This window comes from Chionomys nivalis, chromosome 6, assembly GCF_950005125.1.
Source record: "Chionomys nivalis chromosome 6, mChiNiv1.1, whole genome shotgun sequence".
NCBI lineage: Eukaryota > Metazoa > Chordata > Mammalia > Rodentia > Cricetidae > Chionomys > Chionomys nivalis.
The window spans coordinates 66,528,167-66,548,815 of NC_080091.1; the positions used below are offsets into that span (position 1 = coordinate 66,528,167).

General features: G+C 45.4%; 1 protein-coding gene across 1 annotated transcript; it reads left to right on the forward strand.

Annotated features, from left to right (window-relative positions):
* The first annotated feature begins 19,826 nt into the window (after positions 1 to 19,826).
* LOC130876624 (apoptosis regulatory protein Siva-like) lies at positions 19,827 to 20,355 on the forward strand. The gene is made up of 2 exons (XM_057773262.1): positions 19,827 to 19,942; positions 20,139 to 20,355. The coding sequence occupies exons 1-2, from the start codon at positions 19,827 to 19,829 to the stop codon at positions 20,353 to 20,355; spliced, it is 333 nt and encodes a 110-aa protein (XP_057629245.1).
* Positions 20,356 to 20,649: the final 294 nt, after the last annotated feature.

The following is a 20,649-nucleotide window of genomic DNA, read 5'->3' on the forward strand; positions in this document are numbered from 1 at the left end:
TAAAAGTGTGTGTGTGATGTGTGTCGAAGGTGTCGAGGGCACAGTGAGCATTTACTATTTGTGCATGCCTGTGCGACTTACATAGTCATTAATGTTTAGCTGAGATAGAATCAAAGCAAGTGGCTGGCTTAAGTCTGATTTGTTTCCTCTATCCTTAGGGGATGCTAGCTTTGACCTGGAAAGTTGCTCACCAAGAAGTCTATCCCACCTAACCGCGAGGGCCCACACTGTGAGCCTGTTCCACCTTGACCGGAGGTCAGAGAGTTGGAGTTTATTTTTGCTCTCTCAAAGTTGTTGACAACAGATGTGGCTACAAACGAGAAATACTGACCTAGGGTGTGGTTAATTAGTATTTTGGGTATAGAGGTGAATCCGCTCCCCCTGGACCAAAGGTTAGAGAAGTCAGGTCTATTCCTTATATCCTGTCAATGAATTCTGTGGCCTCCCCCTCCCCTTTTGTGGTGAAGTATAGAAGCGTGTGGAAAATAAACGAGGCGGATTCAGAATTCCCTGAATGTCCCTCCTGATGCTGTTCTGTATTTCCTCGCTTATTTCTCTTACATCTCTGTTCCTTTCGCTTAATAATTCTAACCCTCTTGCTCCTACCCTGAACGTGGGAGTTTCGTCGAGGTCGGTTTGACACCTAACACCCTGTCCTTGTAATTGTCCGGGGGTGACCAGGTCAGTTCTTCTGACAGTTTCTCATTTCTGCTCTAATAACTTCCTAAGGCTGTAGTTCCAATTTCTATAACACATGGCTGCTTACTTTCCAAAAGCAACAGCAAAACCAAGCAACAACAACAAAAAAATATGTTCACATGCACGCTGAGTGAGGTATTCAAGAAACTTTAGCTGAGATAAGTTTCAGTACCAAGTTTAGGCTCAGAGCTATATAGCCTATGGAATTTGTAGGCATTGTCAATAGAAGCACCTAAAAGCTAGGTAACACCGAGGGCGCTGGCCAGGGTGAATAGTGGGGACATAGGGAGGAAAAGGCTCTGTCTAGGAGAAACCTCTGTGACAATGGCCTGTGCTACAGATACCAGTGACACCGAGCTGTGGGATGATTGACATGTGGCCACTGTAAATGGAGAGACTGAATTTTCAATAGAATTTTAACTGAAAAGGGTCACTGCATGAGTGACTGTCCCAGGGGACAGTGAGGGACATTTAGACCCCAGCTGATTGGTGGCTAACCTCTATTCCAGGCTCAGGGGGCTCAGGTTTTCTGATGTTCTAGACAAATTTGATTTTTTAAAATTAGAACTTCATAAATATCAAACTTTTAAAACACCAAACAAGTGCAAGCAAACGCACCAGTGGTGCTGTCTTGGACAGTTGTCGCCTAGTGTTCCAGTTCATCCTGTAGCCTGTTCCTTCTCCCCTGCCGCCATCAGCCGCTTGCAACTTAGACCTCTTCTCCCAGCCGCACAGCTGGAACATCCACTGCTCCATCCTTCCAGACTCTGACATCTGTCTTCAGAAGTTGGCTTTGACCTCACCTCAAGACTCTACTCTTCTCAACAAGAACACCCCAGTTACCTGCTCCCCTTGTAATTGATCTTTCTCAAGTCTCCACGAGAAGACCTCTCTGCTACTCTCCAGGCCAGATAGATAGATAGATAGATAGATAGATAGATAGATAGATAGATAGATAGATAGATATAGATATAGATATAGATATTCTTACACATTTTAGAGTCTTAAGAATGATCATTTGCCTTATGGTTCAAGTTCTCAGAAGGCAGAGAGAACCCCTGTAGCTGAGTTTATTCGTGGAGTAGTGTTTTCCAGACTTCAGGACCTGTGGGTCGCAACCTCTTTGCAGGCTGACTGATCCATTCACAGGGTTTGCCTAAAACCATCGGAAAACACAGCTATTTACATTCTGATTCATAACAGTAGCAAAATGAGAGTTATGAAGTAGCAATGAAAATGATTTGATGTTGGGGGGTCACCACAGCATGAGGGACTGCATTAAAGGGCCGCAGCATTAGGAAGTCTGAGGACTTGAAGCTCTAGACCATGAGACCTGGTAACAAATCCCTTTTCCACTGAGGCTTAGTGCACACATTCTCCTAGACATACCTTTAAAGAAGAGTCCCAGAAACCACCCAGCTTCAACACGTGCTGTGCTCGCTGATGGTCTCTATTCTGTTTTATTTTCCTATTTATTTCTACTTCCGTGCCAAGGTCCACTAGTGGAACCCAGGTCATAGCCTGGAACCTTGCCACCACACTGACATCTGAACAGGGTTAACCAACAAACCGGAATACCCTCAGTCATTTCTTCTAAGGATTCTTCACCTCCACCTGCCTCTCCAGTCTGGCTCCATAAGGAGTGAATCAGAGACAGGGCAAGGGTGATTCTCTAAGCCTTCTGGAGTCTTTCTAGTCCCCTTAGAGAACCTCATTGACTAAGATTCTCTTCATAGGAAATGATTTACATTTGAAAAAAAAAAAGATGAATGTCTATCTTCCTTGCGCAGTATATTGCTTTCTGTGATTCAGAATTCTTCTCACCAGTAAAGGTCACTTTCTAATTTAGGCTTGGCATCTGAGTACGTTTTGTTGAAAAGGGTGTGACTCTCAAAACATGAATGGGTTTTGCAAATAGATGGAAAAACAAAGCAAAACAAAAACCCACAAAACTTAGGAAATGCTTAAAAATGGGTTTGACAAGGATAACACGGTGAAAAGAGGTGCAGAAATCACGAGACTTCCCCAAACATTGACCCCAGCCCACCTGACTCTGCCTGAGAAAGTATCAGGAACACCTGAGCAGGTGCAGGGCTTGGCGATTCCTGTGAGTGACAAAATGTTTTAGACAAAAGTTTGAGAGAGAGAGAAAAAAAAAGGCATCAAATCTGTTGTGAACAAAGACAAAATGTGAGGCTTGTCCTGGAGACCCCAATTGTCCTGTACAGAGAAATAAGAAATCTGGGGCCATTTTTCTTCCCTAGTGTAGTGGATAACAGCTCAGGTTCAGGATCTGACTGCTTCAGTTTACCTCCACCTTCCTCACAGATGTGTGACTTCCTGGAAGTGCTGAGTCACTTAGCTATGGCACGTGTTCATGTGCAAATCACAGAGCTCTCGGGCAGAATTAACCCTTAGGTAGCTCTGAGGCAGAATTAACGCGAGGAGACAGCAGTGCAGCCATGTCTCATATATATGTATATATATATATGTTAAGATCAATGTGAGCACTTACAAAATGAACTGCCTAAGTCATGATGAAAACAGTTCTTCTGCACTCCAGTTCGGGGAAGGAGAAATAGAAATCAAGCCTAGAATAAGACCGGGCCTCTCTCTTCGCCATCTTTCTCTCCTGGACAGCCAACCCTTACCACAACAGTTGAGCCACACAGTGCTAACCATACAAGATCTACCTGGATGCCGACCCCGCTACTCAGGACCTGATGGGAAGTTTTTCCAGTTTCTTATTGACAAATGCAGGACAGCCTTGCTTTCCAAGAGCAACCCCCAACAGAAACAGGGTTGCTCTCTACAGAAGAAAGCACAAAAAGGGAACGGCTGGAAGAAACACTAACTCTAAGAACTCTACAGGCAGTCAGAGACCAGCGGGTGCATCCATTGCTGAAGTAATGGCCAAGAAGGATCAGAAACCAGAAGTCGAAAAGCTGAACAAAAGCAAACCATCGGAGCTGCCAGCAGAGCAAAGAAGGCTAAACAGACATCTAAGAACCTCCACACCACTGCCCAGACTGCAAAGATTGTAAAGGTTTCTGCTCCCCAAGTTGGTAGAAAATGTTAGTCTGGCAGATCAGATTCTTAAAAAAAGATCCATATAAAACTCTAAAATAATAATAAAAAAAATTAAGATTGTCTGTTTGTTCATCTGGCCACAGATTTGATGGCCAGGGAGATACTGCATGAATACCATCCCTGTGAAAAATAACCAGTCACTTAAAAGGAAGCTAAGGATGGTATCTCACATCCTAGACTGTGGTGGGAAAAGGGAAGTGTGAGAAAAACACAAACCAGAGCTGCTGCTGATACCCTAAGGCCAGACGTGGTTGGAGGACCACCCGGTATCAACTCAGAAAGAGAGGATCCCGGAGAGGCTAAAATCAGTCCCCTGGGAATCTCAGCATACCAGACAGAATTCGTGGAAAAATAGTTCAAAGCTATAGGGGCAAAAATGGCTTTTTAAAAAAAATGGCTAGATAAAGCTGGCACAAATGAATGATTATTTGTGCAAAAGTCAATTGAAAGGGTTGAGATTAAAAGCAAAAAGAAGGGGCCTATAAATATGATCCCAGCTAATCAGCTAGGAGCTAAGTAGTGCGTCTCATTCTCTCTTTTCTTTCTTTTCATGTGTAATCTAGGCTGGCCTTGAACTCATAGTCCTCCTCCCAAGTCCTGGTGACATGCTTAGCTATGTGGTCTCCTCTAAAATAAAATGGAGGGTCTGGAGAGATGGCTCACAGTGAAGATCACTGCTGTTCCAGAGGACCTGCACCAGGTCAGTTCCCAGAAGCTTCATGGGAGCTCACAGCCATCAAACTCCAGTTCTAGGGGATCTCATGCCTTTTGGCTACCTTGGGCACTGTGTACTTATACACAGACATATGTACAAGCAGGCTTTCACCAACACACATAAAACGAAGATAATTAAATCTCTGAAAAAATAAAAATAGAAATTAAATGGGAATCTGGGTTTAATGAAGAGCACAATTCTTAGTTTCCTGGACCTCTGAATGCAGATATATTATATTATATTATATTATATTATATTATATTATATTATATTATATGTATTATATACATCCTTGTATAGATCCACATACTGGGAGCTCATATCCGACATATACAGTTCCTGTCTATATGAATTTAAGAACTTTTCTTTTTCATTAAGTCCTTTATTTATTTCACAGTGTTGGGGTGTTGAACCCAGAGCCTCACACACATGCTAGGCAACCATTCCCATCACTGAGCTACCCGCCTCCCTTAAGTCCTTTAACAAGTGAGATCCAGAACTGAAAATGTCAACGGTACCAACTGCCTACACACATTAAACTAGACAATAACCCACACCCTGGACAACAGAGATTATCTACAAACGCGAGCCTCCGCTCTTGTTCCTGGAGATAACTGACTTAAACAATCGCAAGAACAGGCCTGCGACTGAACAGGAGCCTCTGAATTGCTGTGTGGACGTCCCCGGTTACAGGGAGCCACGGCAAGGTCAGCTGTTGTTCTGAGGCAGTGGGAGAACTGGAGCCCTGGGCAGGCGGAGCTCCTGCTTTCCCAACCTGCTCTCTGCCACGTGTGCAGCCCCCACTGGCATGCTGCACTGTGAGGTGCATAAAGATGGCCACTGGCCTTTCCAAGCCCACTCTGTACTGGCCGCAGCTATGGAGGGACAGGAAGTTGGCTCACGGGCCCAGGGCTGGCTGGTTTTTGGTTTCTGTTATCCCTCTGCTTCCTGGGCCTACGCAAGTCCCACTGCTTGCTCCTTCCAGCTTCCCCTTGTCCAGTCTGTTTTCTTCTTGTTCAGGGCCCCTTCCCAGACACTTCTCCTTCTCTCAAATGCAGCTTGTGCAGTTTCAGAATCACTCAGGTTAGGGACAGCAGATGGGAACAAAGGACAGTTTCTTTGGTGCTGGAGCAGCAGGGGATGGGGAGAAGGCGGAGCTTCTAGCCATTGGTGGCTGACTACTGAGAAGAGAGTCTTAGTCCATTGCTGCTTCCTATGATTGATTGCCACAGAGTAGGCAACGTGTGTGTATATACAGGTGCGCACACATGCACACAGGGTATGCAGAGGTCAGAGGTCAACATCTGGCGGTGTTACTCGGGAGCCACTTCTTATTTTCATGTATGTGTGTATGTGTGTGATATGCGTGTGTGTGTGATGTGCAGGCGTGTGTCTGCATACATGTTTATGTGGTGTGCAAGTGTGTATGTGTTTTTGCATATGCATGTGAGGTTGGGTTTCCAAAACTGATCTCAGGAATCTTGCTCAACTCCTCTCCACCCATGTCATTGAGGCATTGGCTCTCAGCTGAAGCCAGAGCTTAACCAAATAACTAGTCTCACTAGCTAGCTTGTTTAGGGAATTCCCTGTCCCCATCTTCCAAAACTGGAATTACAAAGGAGCCACTGCTCCCACTCAGCATTTATGTAGTTTCAAGGATCTGAACTCTGGTCATTTTAACTGGGGGGCCATCTCCATCCAACCCCCACTCCCTTTTTGAGACAGTCTCTCATTGGCCTGGAGCTCAACATTTATACCCGGCTGTCTGGCAGTGAACCCCAGCAGTCCATCCCCCACTGCCTCCCCAGCTCTATGCTAGCATCGTGACTATGCCCGACTTCTTTTACTTGGGGTCTTTGCACTTGCAAGTACTTTACCAAGGGAACCATCTCCCCAATTCCCAGGGATGGTAATGTTTGAAAGAAGCTTTATTTAGCTCAAGATACTGGGAGCCACGAGGCCACAAGCCTTCTTGTTACTGGGGACCCCACAGTGCAGGGAGGCATGCAGTGAGAGGAGAGCATGAAAAAACAGAGACTATCTGACCTTTCTGATAGACCTGAGCTAGAGATAAGTCATTAACCCTTGGCGGCCCTGCACAAATGGGTAATCAGATCAGCAGGCAGTCCTCCTGACCTAGGCACCTCCTACTCATTCCCTCGGCTAGGTGCCTCACACTGGGGAATCAGTGTCCCAGTGAGTTGTGGAAAGGGCACTGGAAATGCGCAGAGAATCTCCTGACTGTCTCCCCTTCATTGTAGTCAGTGAGTGGGGCCCTAAAGTGCCTGCATTCCATCCAGTTTCACTCGCCCACATTTATTTGTCGTTTTCCTCCATTGTCTATGGCATGGCCCGACCTGGTGCTTCTGTAAAACCTGTGACTCTGTGAGAACAACCCAGGTAAATATTCCTACATTAAGCCCCCGTACAAACCTTTTGGTCATGTCAGTTAACACAGAGGGTAGGAGATGCTTCTTCACCATATTCTATGGAAATCTTTCCAGTTTCTTTAAACCACAAGGGGGAAATTAAAGTTTTAGATAGAAGAAAGAGTCTAAGAATACCTGTATATACATTTTAAAGACTTTTATTTTTATGTGTGTGTATCTATGGGTATACTTGTACATGCATACAGGTGCCAATGGAGGCCAAGAGGGCATCAGATCTCCTGGAGCTGGACTTACAGGCGGTTGAGTCCCACTGAGCTTTCCCCATCCCCAATGTATTGTATTTGTATTAGCATAGAAAGATATAATTTTTAGCAATGTGGAAAGAAGGGTCTTAAAGTAAAACTGCCTAGGTCTCAGTGACGCTGTTGTGTGTTTCCGCAATGTGACTGAAGCCACTTAAGAATGTCACAGTAGGGGCTGGAGAGATGGCTCAGTGGTTAAGAGCATTGGTTGTTCTTCCAGAGGACCTGGGTTCAATTCCCAGCACCCACATGGCTGCTCAGAACTGTCTGTAACTCCTGTTCCAGGGGATCCGATACCTTTGTGTGAACATACATGTACATGCATACATGAAGGCAAGCACACCAATGTACATAAAACACAAATAAATAAACTATTTGAAAAAGAAAGTGTAGTAAAAGGTATACACACCCCAGAAGCATAGGACCCAGGCCCTGGCCCTAACCTGGTCATGAATATATCAACCTGGGTCTTGTTCAGGAAACACTGGATTGACGGAAACCTAATTGGTTAGAATTCTCTGGGGGACCACAGTGGCCAGAGAATGATTGGGTTCCACCAGAGAGAACTGAGTTCACAGTGTAGTTCATTCATCCTTTACCAAGGTGACCATGCACGCTGACCTCTGTAAGCACCCATCCTTGAATAGGATGTCTCTGTCCCACAGGACTGTGATGCAAGGTTGGTGAACTAGTCAAAGTGTCAATCACAGTGGCAAGGAGACCGCTTAGCGCTGTCCTGGCTGTCATTCCCACTACTTTTCTTATCACTCTCAGAGTTACCAGTATAATTACTGAATAATAATCATTAGAACTTATAACCCATTATAATTCAAACTACATAAGTTATCTGAATAATTTTCAATTTGAAGACATTGCAGGTCAGTGAGGGTTCATTACTTCGTGGGTTGTATTAGTTCCCACTAACAGTAACCTTGACAAAAACAAAACAAAAGAGAAAACACAGCAGCAAGCTGAATGCTAGCCACACTCTCTGGTCGATTTCCCAATCACCAGATCTTTTCTTTCTTTTCCTTGTTGGTTTTTCAAGGCAAGGTTTCTCTGTATATCCCTGGCTGTAGGAACTCCCTCCAGAACCAGGTTGGCCCCGAACTCAGAGATCTGGCTACCTCATCTCCCAAATGCTGGGATTAAAGGTGTGGGCCACCACTGCCTGACTGTCGCTAGATTCCTATCAGATCAGCTGCCCCTCTTGTGGAAACCAAGAGTCATTCCTCTTTCCGTTCATCTTCTAGGGTCTAGAGTGATGGTAGTTAGTATAGTAGATACTATCCAGGTTTGGTTATTTAACCTTAAAATTAAAATTTATTTATTTTTATTTTATGTACATTGGTGTTTTGACATGGCTGTCAGCTCCCCTGCAACCAGAGTTACAGACAGTTGTGAGCTGCCATGTGGGTGCTGGGAATTGAACCTGGGTCCTCAGGAAGAGCAGTTGTTACGGTAAAAGTAAAATGCTGCAGGTTCCCGAGTGGCTGCAGTGGGCAGAAGGCCACAAGACCACTGCGGGCCACAAAGGCAGCCAGTCCCAGGCAGGGAGCCACATGGTGGGTGAGAGACCTTGGCAGGCAGCCAGTTCCATGAGGAGTCACGGCTGTGGCAGGCGAGAGACAGATGTGCCATGCAGAGAGAGTGGGCATTTATTTAGTGGGTTATGGAGAAGAGCAGTGAGAGGGAGAGAGGGGGGAGGGGGAGAAGTGGGGAGAAGGGAGAGGCAGAAGTGCCTCTTCAGAAAAGAGACAGAAAGGAAGGAACTGAGACTGGAAACAAAGGAAGATCTGCTTGCCTCAGCAGATGGGGGGAGGGCAGGAGAGGGGTAAGCTTGTCTAACTGCATTTCAGGTACGAAAGAGCAGCAATGTGACTAGTGCTTACCATATTGAATGTGGCATGTGGCTAGTGGTTGCCATATTGGATGTATGGATCCAATAAGGATATCCATCATCTCCATCATCACAGAACACTCTACCAGATACTACAGAAATACAACCATTATTTAATATAATCTCATTACCACAGAGAATCTATAGACCGAGACAGTTTGGTGGGTGTTTCTTGAAACATCAATTTTTATCTCTCCTTTTATTTCAATTAGATAGTTTTATTCTTTGTTATGAGTTTCTTTTAGGTCTTCATGTTTTTGTGTGAACATGAATTCTAGAGATATACTTATATAAACAAGTACCTACCTCTCTCAGGTAATTTTGGGGTAATGTTAAGACATACAGGAAGCAAATATGCCTAATGAAATGCTTTTCTATTTATTTATTTATTTATTTATTTATTTATTTATTTATTTATTTATTTATTTTTGAGACAGGGTTTTTCTGTGTAGCTTTGGTGTCTGTCCTGGAACTAGCTTTTGTAGACCAAGCTGGTGTCGAACTCACAGAGATCCTCCTGCCTCTGCCTCCTGAGTGCTGGTATTAAAGGCATGTGCCACCACCGCACAGTTTATGAAATGCTTTTCTAATTAATCGTGACTTTTAAAGGTTTTTATTACACCTCACTTACATTCTATATTGCAATATAATGCACACGAACACAACTGAGAAAATCATACAATAACATTGGCCCCTACCATATGCAATGAATACTGAGTTTTCTATAAGAACTTTCTATTTCATCTTGCTTCTTTTTCTCTTCTTCCTCTCTTCTGTCTTCTCCTAGGAAAAGGAGAAAATAGATAACTCCTAGCGCTGTTATCTAAAGCACTGGGGTTGTGGGTTTTTTTGTTTGTTTGCTTGTTTCACAAAAGGGATTAACCATAGTTTGAAAAGCACTTAGTAGCAGCCAGGGTAGTGTGTTAGATAATCTCATCTGTCAACATGGTAAGATGTAGAAGCTGGGACACCAGCCTTTGAGTGTGCTTGTCGAGGATTATTCTGATTAGATTAAACTAAGGTGGGAAGACCTGTCTACCCTGGGTGGCACCATTCCCTGAGCTAGGATTCTGGACTGAAAAAGGAGAAAGTGATCTGAGAAAAACCATTCCTTGCCTCCTGACTGTAGATGAGATGTGAGTAGACCCTTCAAAGCCTGCCCCTTGGTATTCCAGCCACGACAGACTGTCCCCTCAAACTGCAAACCTAAATAAACCCTTCTTCCCTTAGGTTGCTTTTATTGGGGTATTTCATAACAACAGAAAAGGTAACTAAAACAGACAGCAAACTCAACTCTTGACAGAGACTGGGCAAAGGAATAGAATAAGCTGCATGGGGACCATAAGAAAATGGGGAGCCCATGGCCTTTGAAAGGGAGCATCATTTTCTGCTGGTGAACTTCTAATTGCATAAGAGGCATCAAGCATTCATTTTAGAAGTGTGGCAACAAATTCTTAAAACTTATGAACACACAAATGAATTATGAACACATCCACTTGTCAAGTGAAGCCAAAATTCTGTCATCTGATACTGGTCTGATTAAGGGTTGAATTTCAACTTTTAGTGGTAGAACAAGAAAAAAAATTTTTTCCTGTGAAAAAAAACTGAGAATCTCCCCAAATTCATAAGGCATAATCCTCCTCCTCTCTCATGACTCAGTGGGAAGAAAGGAGTCTCCTAAGCTGAAGGAAGAATATACATGAATGCCAAAAGCACCAGTGTTATTATTCAGCCACAAGTAAGGCTCTACTTCCAGGTTCTAGAGACATGCAAGTGCAGACAAACCCTCAGGCAACTGCCTGGATGTTAAAGGGCCCTGCGTGACCCACGTGTGCACATGCGTGGTTCCACCACATATGACTCAGCTAAACCCTTGCACACATGTGTGAGCCCGTCATCTGTGTATTGATGTCGGAGTGTCTTCTATCTATCTATCTGTTGCTTTCATTGGTTAATTAATAAAGAGAACTGCTTGGCCCGATAGGTCAGAACATAGGTAGGTGGGGTAGAGAGAACAGAATGCTGGGGAGGAAGAAGGCAGTGAAGCAGACGCCATAACTCTCCTCTCCGAGATGGACGCAGGTTAGAATCTTCCCGGTAAGCCACCATCTCGTGGTGCTACACACATTAATAGAAATGGGTTAATCAGGATGTGAGAATTAGCCAGTAAGAGGCTAGAGCTAATGGGCCAGGCAGTGTTTAAAAGAATACAATTTGTGTGTTGCTATTTCGGGTGTAAAGTTAAGCTGTGCGGGAGCCGGGCAAGATGAAAAGCAGGCCTGCTCGCCCCATCACTACAGTGTATGACGTAGTCACACCAAGCCCCTGTGTGCATGTGCTAGGCAGCTTTTAAAAAGCTGGACGTGCCATCTTCCTCCCTCTTTCTCAGCACACCGATTCCCCAGGCCTGTACATGACCCCTCTAATAAAGTCCTAAGTGGGTTTGTTGTGTGTTCCTTGTTTCCTTCTCACTCACACCAGGTAGTTTCAACAGCTTTGACAAAACTTATACATTTCAGGGTAGGAGTGTGAGGATTAGAATTATTAAGGAAAAGGAATGGGCATATAAGAGAAATAAGAGACAGAAACAGAACAGCGTCAGGAGGGACATTCAGTGAATTCACCTGCACTTTTATACCCCAGTACAAAAGGAGGGAGGGAAGAAGGCAAAAGACTGCTTTAACATGACATAAACAACAACTAGGACAGCTACTTGCTTCAATACTTGAGACATCAAGCCATTATTTCCTGCGTAAAATATTTGATGTCTTGGGCAGGAATGTGCAGTGAACACACCCTAGACCAAGTATCCTGTAGGCAGCCACTCCCAAGGTCAAACCTCCTATTTTAAATGAAGGAGCACAGGAGTATGCTTGAATTTTCTGACCTTTGGTTGGGGTGGAGAGGATCTACCTCTATGGATCATCTAAATGTCCAAAACACCAAGTAACCACACCCTAGACCAGGATATCTTGTTTTGTAGCCACACCTGTTATCAACAACTTTGAAAGAGCAAAAATAAGCTCTGACTCTTTGAGCTTCAGACAAGGTGGAGCAGGATCACCTTGTGTGTGTCCTGACACGTGAGCTCAGATATTTCTCCTGGAATGAAACTGTTCCTGTCCAATTGGCCAAGGGGAGAAGGAGTTGGTCATTCCAAGAACAGAGTCCTCAAGAAAGTGCCTTGCCTCTGTCTCTTTAGAGAAGCCAGCTCTGTCAGCAGGTGTCTCTCAGGTATGGCCCCTGGGCTTTCCTCCTTGAAGAGACTCTGGCTTCACCAAACCAGCCAGATGTCCAGGAGCAGAGCTGCCAGGGTACAAAGGTCAGTCCATCACACTGACCAATCTAAAGGAAGCACCTTAAACTCCAATGATGAAGCTCACTACTGTGTAGTTAAAAGGCATTGGCAGGCTTTGCATATCAGAGCTCTGGGGTTTTCCTAAAGCATATTAAGATTGTTAATACTCACTTTTATAAGTAATTTTTGAATTCTGAAATAATGTAAATTTTGTGGGGTTTGTAGAAAAAAGTTGCAAAGAGTTCTTACATCTTTCAATCCAGTTTCTCCAGTGTGGACATGTTACATGATCAATGTATATGTAGAAAATTTTAAGAAAGTCTCAGTACCACATAAGTCTTTAATGAAATACTTTGTTTGGATTTTTCTTCCCCAAATAACGTTTCCTTTTGGTCTAGAATGCAGGGTAGCTTCCACATTGCATTTAGTTCAATTTTTTTAAACCTACATCAAATGGTTTCAGCTTGTACCTAAAGAATCAAACTAGCAACTAAAGAAGACACATCATATTGTAATGGGGTTTTTAAATCCTAGGGAGGCAATTGTGTTGGAGAATCCCTCATCAGCATGGCCAGTGTGGTGCTGATACCATCTAGACTGTAAATATCACCATACATTTTAGCATCTGTTCATTTTCTAGCACAGAGTGAGGTATGACGTAAGTGTACAGAATGTATAGGCTGGACAGCTACTGTTTGGCCAGGAACAAAAATTAAGAACCAAGTATAATAATTGTTCTGTCTCTTTAAGAGACAAGCCACACCCACTCCCTCCCCCATCTGCTGAGGCAGACTGATCTTCAGCCTCCTGCCTGAGTTCTCTCTCTTTTTCCATCTTCCTCTTGGAGAGGCAGCTACTGCCTCTCTCCCCACTTCTCCCCTTCCCCTGCTCTGTCTCTCTATTCTCTCTTCTCTCTCTGCTCTTCTCCCCGTCTCCCTTCCCCCTCCATAACCCCTTGAATAAATATCCAACCTCACTCTGCATGGCGTGCCTATTCATGTCTTTTTCTCTTGCCCGCCTGCCACATGTCTCCCTGCCTAGGACCAGTCACCACTTTTCTCTGCCTGGGACTGGCTGCTCTCAGGGCCCGCTTGCCTGCTGCCACATGGCCCGCTACCACTGCTTGGGGACCTACAGCATTTTTGCTGCCTACTGCCACCAGGGATCCTGCAGCATTTTTAATTTTTCCATTACACCCAGAAACTTGAAGAGAGGCAGAACAGCTAGCTACTTCTTGCTCAGAAATGTCTATCTGGTCTATTGTCTGTTCTAGTCAACACCATCTTGAAATACCACTGTTTGCAATGGTTTGCTAGATCTGCTGTAACAAACTGCCACATACAGGGACACTCAAACAGCAAAAGTTGATTCTTTTCATAGTCCCACTGACTGGGAGTCTGAGATGAATGTGACATTACCTTAGGCTAAGGCCTGCCTTCTTGGTTAGAGATGTCTGCCTTCTTGTGTCCTTACACGGTCCTTTCTCTGTGCAGGTTTCTGCCCTACTTGCTGTTGACTCTCTTTAAGAAGACTGACTGGATTGTATTGAGAGCCACCTAAACGAACTCTTCAAACTTAGTCACCATTTCAAAGACTGTTAATTACAATTATTTACTTATTTTTCTGTTTGGAGTGGGGAGAGTATGTGCACCATGGCCAATGTATGAAGATAAGAAGACAATTTTGGAGATTCTGTTCTCTTTTTCCACAATGTGAGTCCCAGAGATCCAACTCAGGTCATCAGGCTTGGTGGCAAACACCTGTCCGCACTGAGCCATCTTGATGGTCCTTAGTCACCTCAGTCACCACTTCTAAGAAGCTGTCTTCAAGTAAAGTTATGTTTCTGCTTTAGGAATTCAACACAGGTCACTGGGCGGTAGTGGTACTCACTTTTAAGCCCAGCATCCAGAGGCAGAGGCAGACAGACCTTTGAGTTTGAGGCCAGCCTGGTCTACAGAGCGAATTCCAGGACTGTCAGGGCTACACAGAGAAACCCTGTTTTTAAAAGCTGAGAAAAAGGAAAAAAGGAGCCCGGTGCACAAGTTTTTGTTGTAAAAGGAGCAGTGGGCCGCTTCCTGCCACCCAGCTCCTGGCCGCCTGGCTAGCTTATACCGCGAAATAACAACACACAAATTGTATTCATTTAAAACACTTCCTGGCCCATTAGTTTTAGCCTCTTATTGCTAACTCTCACATCTTGATTCAACACATTTCTAATAATCTGTATGTCACCATGAGTTCATGGCTTACCGGGAAAGATTCAGCATGTCTGACCTGGCAGCTTTATGGTGGCTGTTCTCTGTCTCTTCCTCCTTTCTCCCAGCATTCTGGTCTGTCTCTTCCGCCTATCTAAGCTACTGCCCTATCAAAAGGCCAATGAAAGCAACACATAGAAAGAAAACCCTCCTACACCAGGTTTTTAACAATATTGAACATGTTGGAAGCTTTAGAGTCAAAAATCAGAAGAAAAGAAGAAAGGTCAGGAGAGGTTCCCTGAGTCAAATCACCACTCAGCTTCACAGACCCAACCTGCTGTCTTTTGGGGCTCCCTGTTGATCACTCATTTGTGTGTAGCCCCTGTGAGGGCTAAAGTCATGTCTTAAGTTTTAATTAATGTGCTTAAACATCTATAAAACAAAAATGTCAATGTGGCCAAGGACAGAGAACTTCCTGGAGGGCTTGGAACTCTTCACACAAGACAACAAGCCAGGTTTTCACTTCTGTAAACAAGGTTGGTTGCCCCAACTGCACAAGGTGTATATGATCACACATAGGTGGGAGGGGCATAGGCTGGAAGTAGATCAGGATTGGACAGAGGCAGGAAGTATGTAGCCTGTGGGTTTGCCTTTATAAGCATCGAGTTACCTGAATTTGAGGCCATTCACTGGGAGTCTGGGTATGGACCTGGCCAAAACCCATCATCCCTGCAAGTAAAGCTTGCTTCAATTTTGGCTCAAAAATTGTGGTAGTTGTCTTGGTCTCACCCAGTGGGAGTAACAGTCACCTAGAGCTGTCTCTTTCTGTGGTAAGGCCTCTCCTTCAGTCACACTGGATCGCTAACTGACCTCTCGATGCCTTGGCACAACCCTGGAAGCTACTCAAAGTTACCTTTTCCATGTTTTGTGCCTGGGAGGGCAGAGGGGCTACTATCCCAACAAGTTACAGAACGGAAGGGCAACCATGACAGCTCATGTCGCTGTCAGGGCCAGAGGGCAGTGGATGAAGACTTTTGAACTATACAATTCTATGTTTCTAAGTGACACAGGTCACTCTCGTTGGTAGTATCGTGTGTGTGTGTGTGTGTGTGTGTGTGTATAGTTCGGCACACATCGCAGATCATAATTTCATAAAGCTGTGTGCAAACATTGACTGAAAAGCAAGAACCAGAAGGAAAAAACAAGGTGAGGGTACCAGGGGCAGGCATCTGAAGCAGGACCTTCAGAGCAAACACTTTGATAAAGAAAAGGCGGCAGGAGAGGGGTGCGATTAAGGAGGAAGAGGCCAGGACAGAAGGACACCCAGGCAAGGATGCTGAGGACGGGAAAGTGAGCTGCCAGGAATGAGGAGCCAGGCTTTCCTCTGGGCTAACCAGGCTGTCCTTCGCCTGGAATTATCAGGCACCTGAAACAACAAGGTCAAGAATGTGACCTGAGGAGAGAGGGATATTTGTTCAGGAAACCACACGCTGAGAGAAAGGCCCCAGACTTAAACTGGGGCACTTACCTTCTCTGATAGCAGAATTATACAAGAATTCAAGCAAAGGTTACAGGAGGGAGGGGAATGTTTTTCAAAAGTACTGATGGAGATGGGTAGGAGGGGTGGGGTGCAGGGAGGCAGGCTCCCTCCCTACTTCTCAGTGTGGAGAGCAGCAGCGGGCAGAGGAGAGACACAGGGGCAAACTGGGCCTCAGCTTCTCCCAGGCCCAGCCGGCGCCCCGCCCACCGGGGCATCCGGATTCCAGGCCTCCAGCACAAAAGGCCCTTCCCCCACTTGTCAGCTTTCCTGTTGCCTGGATTGTGTGACCCAGCGCTTTGATCAAACCGGAGCATTATGTACAGACAACTGCTTTAAATATCAAGGTTTTGGAGTCAGTTTGGCACTTGGTCCCCTTAGTGTGCTCTGTCAGATGAATTATGCCTTAAACCCTTAGATTTTCTGCTCGCCTCCTTGAAGGGGCTGGGTCTCTCTGCTATGTCTGTCCCGGCTTCAGAAAGCCCTGTTTGGAGGTGAGCATAGTGTGCAAATCCTGACCGTAACCCCCAGTTTATTGTTTCTGGTGGTTGTGGCCTGAGCACTGTTTTGCATGTTCCCACCACTAGCCACTCGGAAGGCTCTGCAAAGATGTCCTTGGAAGAATGAATGGGCTCAGAGCCAGGACCCTGAGGACTTCCGTCACTCAGTCCTTGGGTCAGTAAGCCTCCCTGGCTGAGTCTGCCTTCTGTAAAAAATCCAGAGATTTGAGCCTACTTGTGGGGCTGGACGCGGGGAGGGGAGGGAGGGGGCACACCTGTAATCCCAGCATGCAGGACACAGAGGCAGAAGGATCAGGTGTTTGAAGCCTGTTTGAGCTGGAGAATGAGTTTCTGGGCTCCAAGGCTAAACCTTGTCTTACTCAGTGTGTTGGGAGAGTAGGGGCATCAAGGTTAACTATGAACAAAGAACCCTATGGGGAAGACTGGAAAGCCCTCCTCACCAGGGCTTCTTGTAACAAAACTGAGCATCTGCCCCCACCACCCCAGATGAGCTAGCTCTCCTAGAGGATGAGGAGTCTTGCAGATTAACCTAGAAAGAGCAAGACCACGGTGCTGTGATTTTCAGCATCTGTCTGTTTGTCTTTCTTGCCTACTAGGTCCCTTCTGTCTGCGGAAGTGCTTTTTCCTTTCTTAACAAACTGCCTCTGTTTCTGTCGATGTGTGTCCCTGGCCCAACATCACTGTTCTGGCACACAAGAAACTGGAAATTTCAACAGGGGCTCTCGGGACTCTGATTCACAAGCTATAACATTGGGAAGAAAGAAAAACCTTTAAACTTGGCAGGCTCTGTATCAGCTTTTGAAATCCCGTCATTCCCTCGCTCTTCTGAATTCCCTAGAAAGAATGTGCTTGACCCGGCCATGACGCTAGTATGAGGGATTTCATCAGCTTCAAGAAACAGCTAAGCCCACAGAGGCTTGACAAACCTTCCTGGGTGGCAACGTCACTACTCGTAACTCAGCAATGTAAGGAGGACTTAAGGCCCAGGTTGGAGTATTGTCCTGAGCGTATTTAGAGAAAATATAATGGCGCTTCTCTTCTAGAAAGACCTATTTCTCTTGTCTTTTGACCCACAATCACCTTTCTTTCCTAGCTGGAGATAAAGCAGAAGAAACCCCGTCAGGACACTGCGGGGAACTGGGGAAGTCCTGCTGTAGCATCCATTTAGTTCCTAGAGCTCCACTCTCGGATCTCTGCCTGAGGTAGCTTTGCTTGGTAAGGATTGTTCTAGGGACACTGGGAACATGCTGAGGTGTCCAGTCTTTGTCACTAATTGGCAAGACCTCTCCATGTCTCCTAGTAACTGAACTCAGCATGTTTGTGCCGTACTAGGTTGTGCCTCCTAGATTAGGGAGACGTTTCTAGACATCGGAGGTTTGTCTAGAGGTTTGTCTTTTCTTGAGCTTTATTTTTTCAAATCAATAGAATGTTGTGAGATTGCCCAGCATGTTAGTTGCCGCTATGGCACCTATCTGCCCAGAGTGCCTGTTGTCATAAACTAGAGGGAGCTGGAGTGATGCTCCAGGGCTTCTGAGGAGAGCCTCTGCCTCTGGCTACATCCCAGTATGGTCCAGTGGACCTTCAGCTTCCTTCCAGAATCGTCTTACATCCGTCCATTTCTTAGGAGCCCTAGCTTTAAAGACCAGTGTCTAGCTCTCTGACTAAGTCAAGGTTTACTATTTCCTGAGTCAATCTTAATGTATCAGACTTTTCCTATCGCTCTCCAGAGATGCTTAAATTCAAACAATTAAAATGTATTCATTTTTTTCTTCCAAAAATCAGCATCCAAGGGACTGGAGAGATGGCTCAGTGGCTAAGAGCATGATCTGGGTTCAACTCCCAGAAAGTACATGGCAGCTCACAACTGTCTGAACTCCAGTTCCAGGGGATCCCACACCCTCAGGCAGACATACCTGCAGGCAAAATACCAATTAATGCACATAAAATAAAAATAAATAAATCATTTGAGGAAAGAAAAGACTGATTAAAAGAAATCAGCACCCTTGATAGTCTTTACTATAGCACTGGCGTGATTCAAACCTGCGTCTCCTGCAAAGTTCATATTGGAGCCTAAGACCCACTGGAAGGGTATTGGGAGGTGGAGCTTGTAGGAGGTAATTAGACCTTGAGGGCTTCGTCTTTGTACACAGGATTGGTGCATTATAGAAAGGACTCAGGGTGTGCCCAAGGTCCTCTTATCTTTCTGCCACGTGAGGATGCAACATTCCCCACTCTGTGGATGTCATTGAGAAACCATCTTAGAAACAGAGACCTTCCTGACCTGGCATCGAACCCTCTAATGTAGCGGTTCTCAACCTGTGGGTCAGGACACCTTTGGATTAAACAGCCCTTTCACAGGGGTCAGATCTCCTGCATATCAGATATTTACATTACAATTCATAACAGTATCAAAATTACAGTTACGAAGTAGCAGTGAAATTGTTTTATGGTTGGGGACACCACAACATGAGGAGCTGTATTAAAGGATCACAGCATTAGGAAGGCCGAGAACCACTGATCTAGTGATACCCTACAAATCACTTCCCGATGACGTCAATCACTCAACACATGCCTGCCGAACCCCCTGAATGTCCTCCTCAAAGTCCTCAGGAACATACTGAATGGTCTCACTGGAATAGGACATGAGCTCTAGAAACCAAAACCCGTTAGTCCTCTTCCTCTCCCTCACCTCATTGTTCGTCTCCACAACGCTCTTCCTAAACGTGATCTTCACCTACTGTCTTAGTGAGGGTTTCTATTGCTGCAACAAAACACCATGACCAACAAGCAAGCTGGGAGGAAAGGGTTTATTTGACTTACATGTCAGCATTGCTGTTTGCCACCAAAAGAAAGTCTAGACAGGAACTCAAGCAGGCCAGGAACCTGGAGACAGGAACTGATGCAGAGGACATGAAGGGGTGCTGCTTACTGGCTTGCTCATCATGCCATGCTCAGCCTGTTTTCTCCTAGAACCCAGGACCACCAGCCACTCACAATGGGCTAGTTTTCTGCTACAGTAGTAGAGTTGAATCATTGTGACAGAGGCTGTGACCAGCAAATTGTCTGGTACTATAGATGTACAGTTTCACGACTGTGATCCATAAGGCAGGAATCAAAGCAGCATTTTAATAAATGAAATAAGACAGGTGAGCCGTGGTCTGTGTTTGGTACCCTCTGCCATGCCCAAGCAGAGTTGTCCATTCATGGACGCTTCCCCTATACAGCTCAAGGACCACATGGGCCGGAGAGAGTTGAGCCACGGTGTGTTTGCCGAACACTACTCTCGCGAGGTCTTTGAAAGAACCAAGCAGTTCCTTTTTCCAAGGGGCCTAAGCTTATAGAGATCACATTTGGGGCCAAGGCTGTTCCATCACACACCTGCTGGAGTCCCTGAAGCCTGGCCTGGTGGGGGCCCCTCAAGCTACAAGGGGACAGATGTTGATTGGACCTGATTGCGGACTGACACAGTGCCAAGTTCAGGCCTTGGAAGCTGGTCTGCCTGGGACAGCACCCATCGCTTGTTTATCCTGCATGAGATCTGTGGATGGGAAGGCAGTCTGCAGCCAGTGCGACTGGGCCCTGTGTGCACAATGTATATATACCTGCTGGGGCTGCCATGCCCTGGCCTGTATGCTGTGTGGCCTTGCAGACTATACTGATGACAGTGAGAAGGCGCTTTGCACCAGCTGTGCTATGTTTGAAGCCTGATGTGGCCATGGACAACCAAGATGCTCACACTGAAGAGAGGGGAGGTGGCTTTATATGTTGTACCCAAGTAACAAGTGAATAAACCTCTTTATATTAAAAAAAAATAAAATAAAATAAAAATAAAAAAAAAAAGACAGGTGAGGCACAGAAATTCCTGGCACACGAGGGGTCATCAACAAACACAGGTTGCTGTCATTACTACTGCAGTCATTGTAGTTGGGCCTAGAAATGCTTCATTTTGAAGAGTGGTAAAATCACACTGTTAGAGGAGGGCCCACTTGTTCGTCCCGGCCA

What these genes read in the sequence shown, in the direction of transcription:
- LOC130876624 (XM_057773262.1), top strand. Translation starts at nt 19,827, where the DNA reads ATGCCCAAGCAGAGTTGTCCATTCATGGACGCTTCCCCTATACAGCTC. An exon ending in CACTACTCTCGCGAGGTCTT is followed by an intron (nt 19,943 to 20,138) that starts TGAAAGAACCAA and finishes GGCCTTGGAAGC; the next exon opens with TGGTCTGCCTGGGACAGCAC.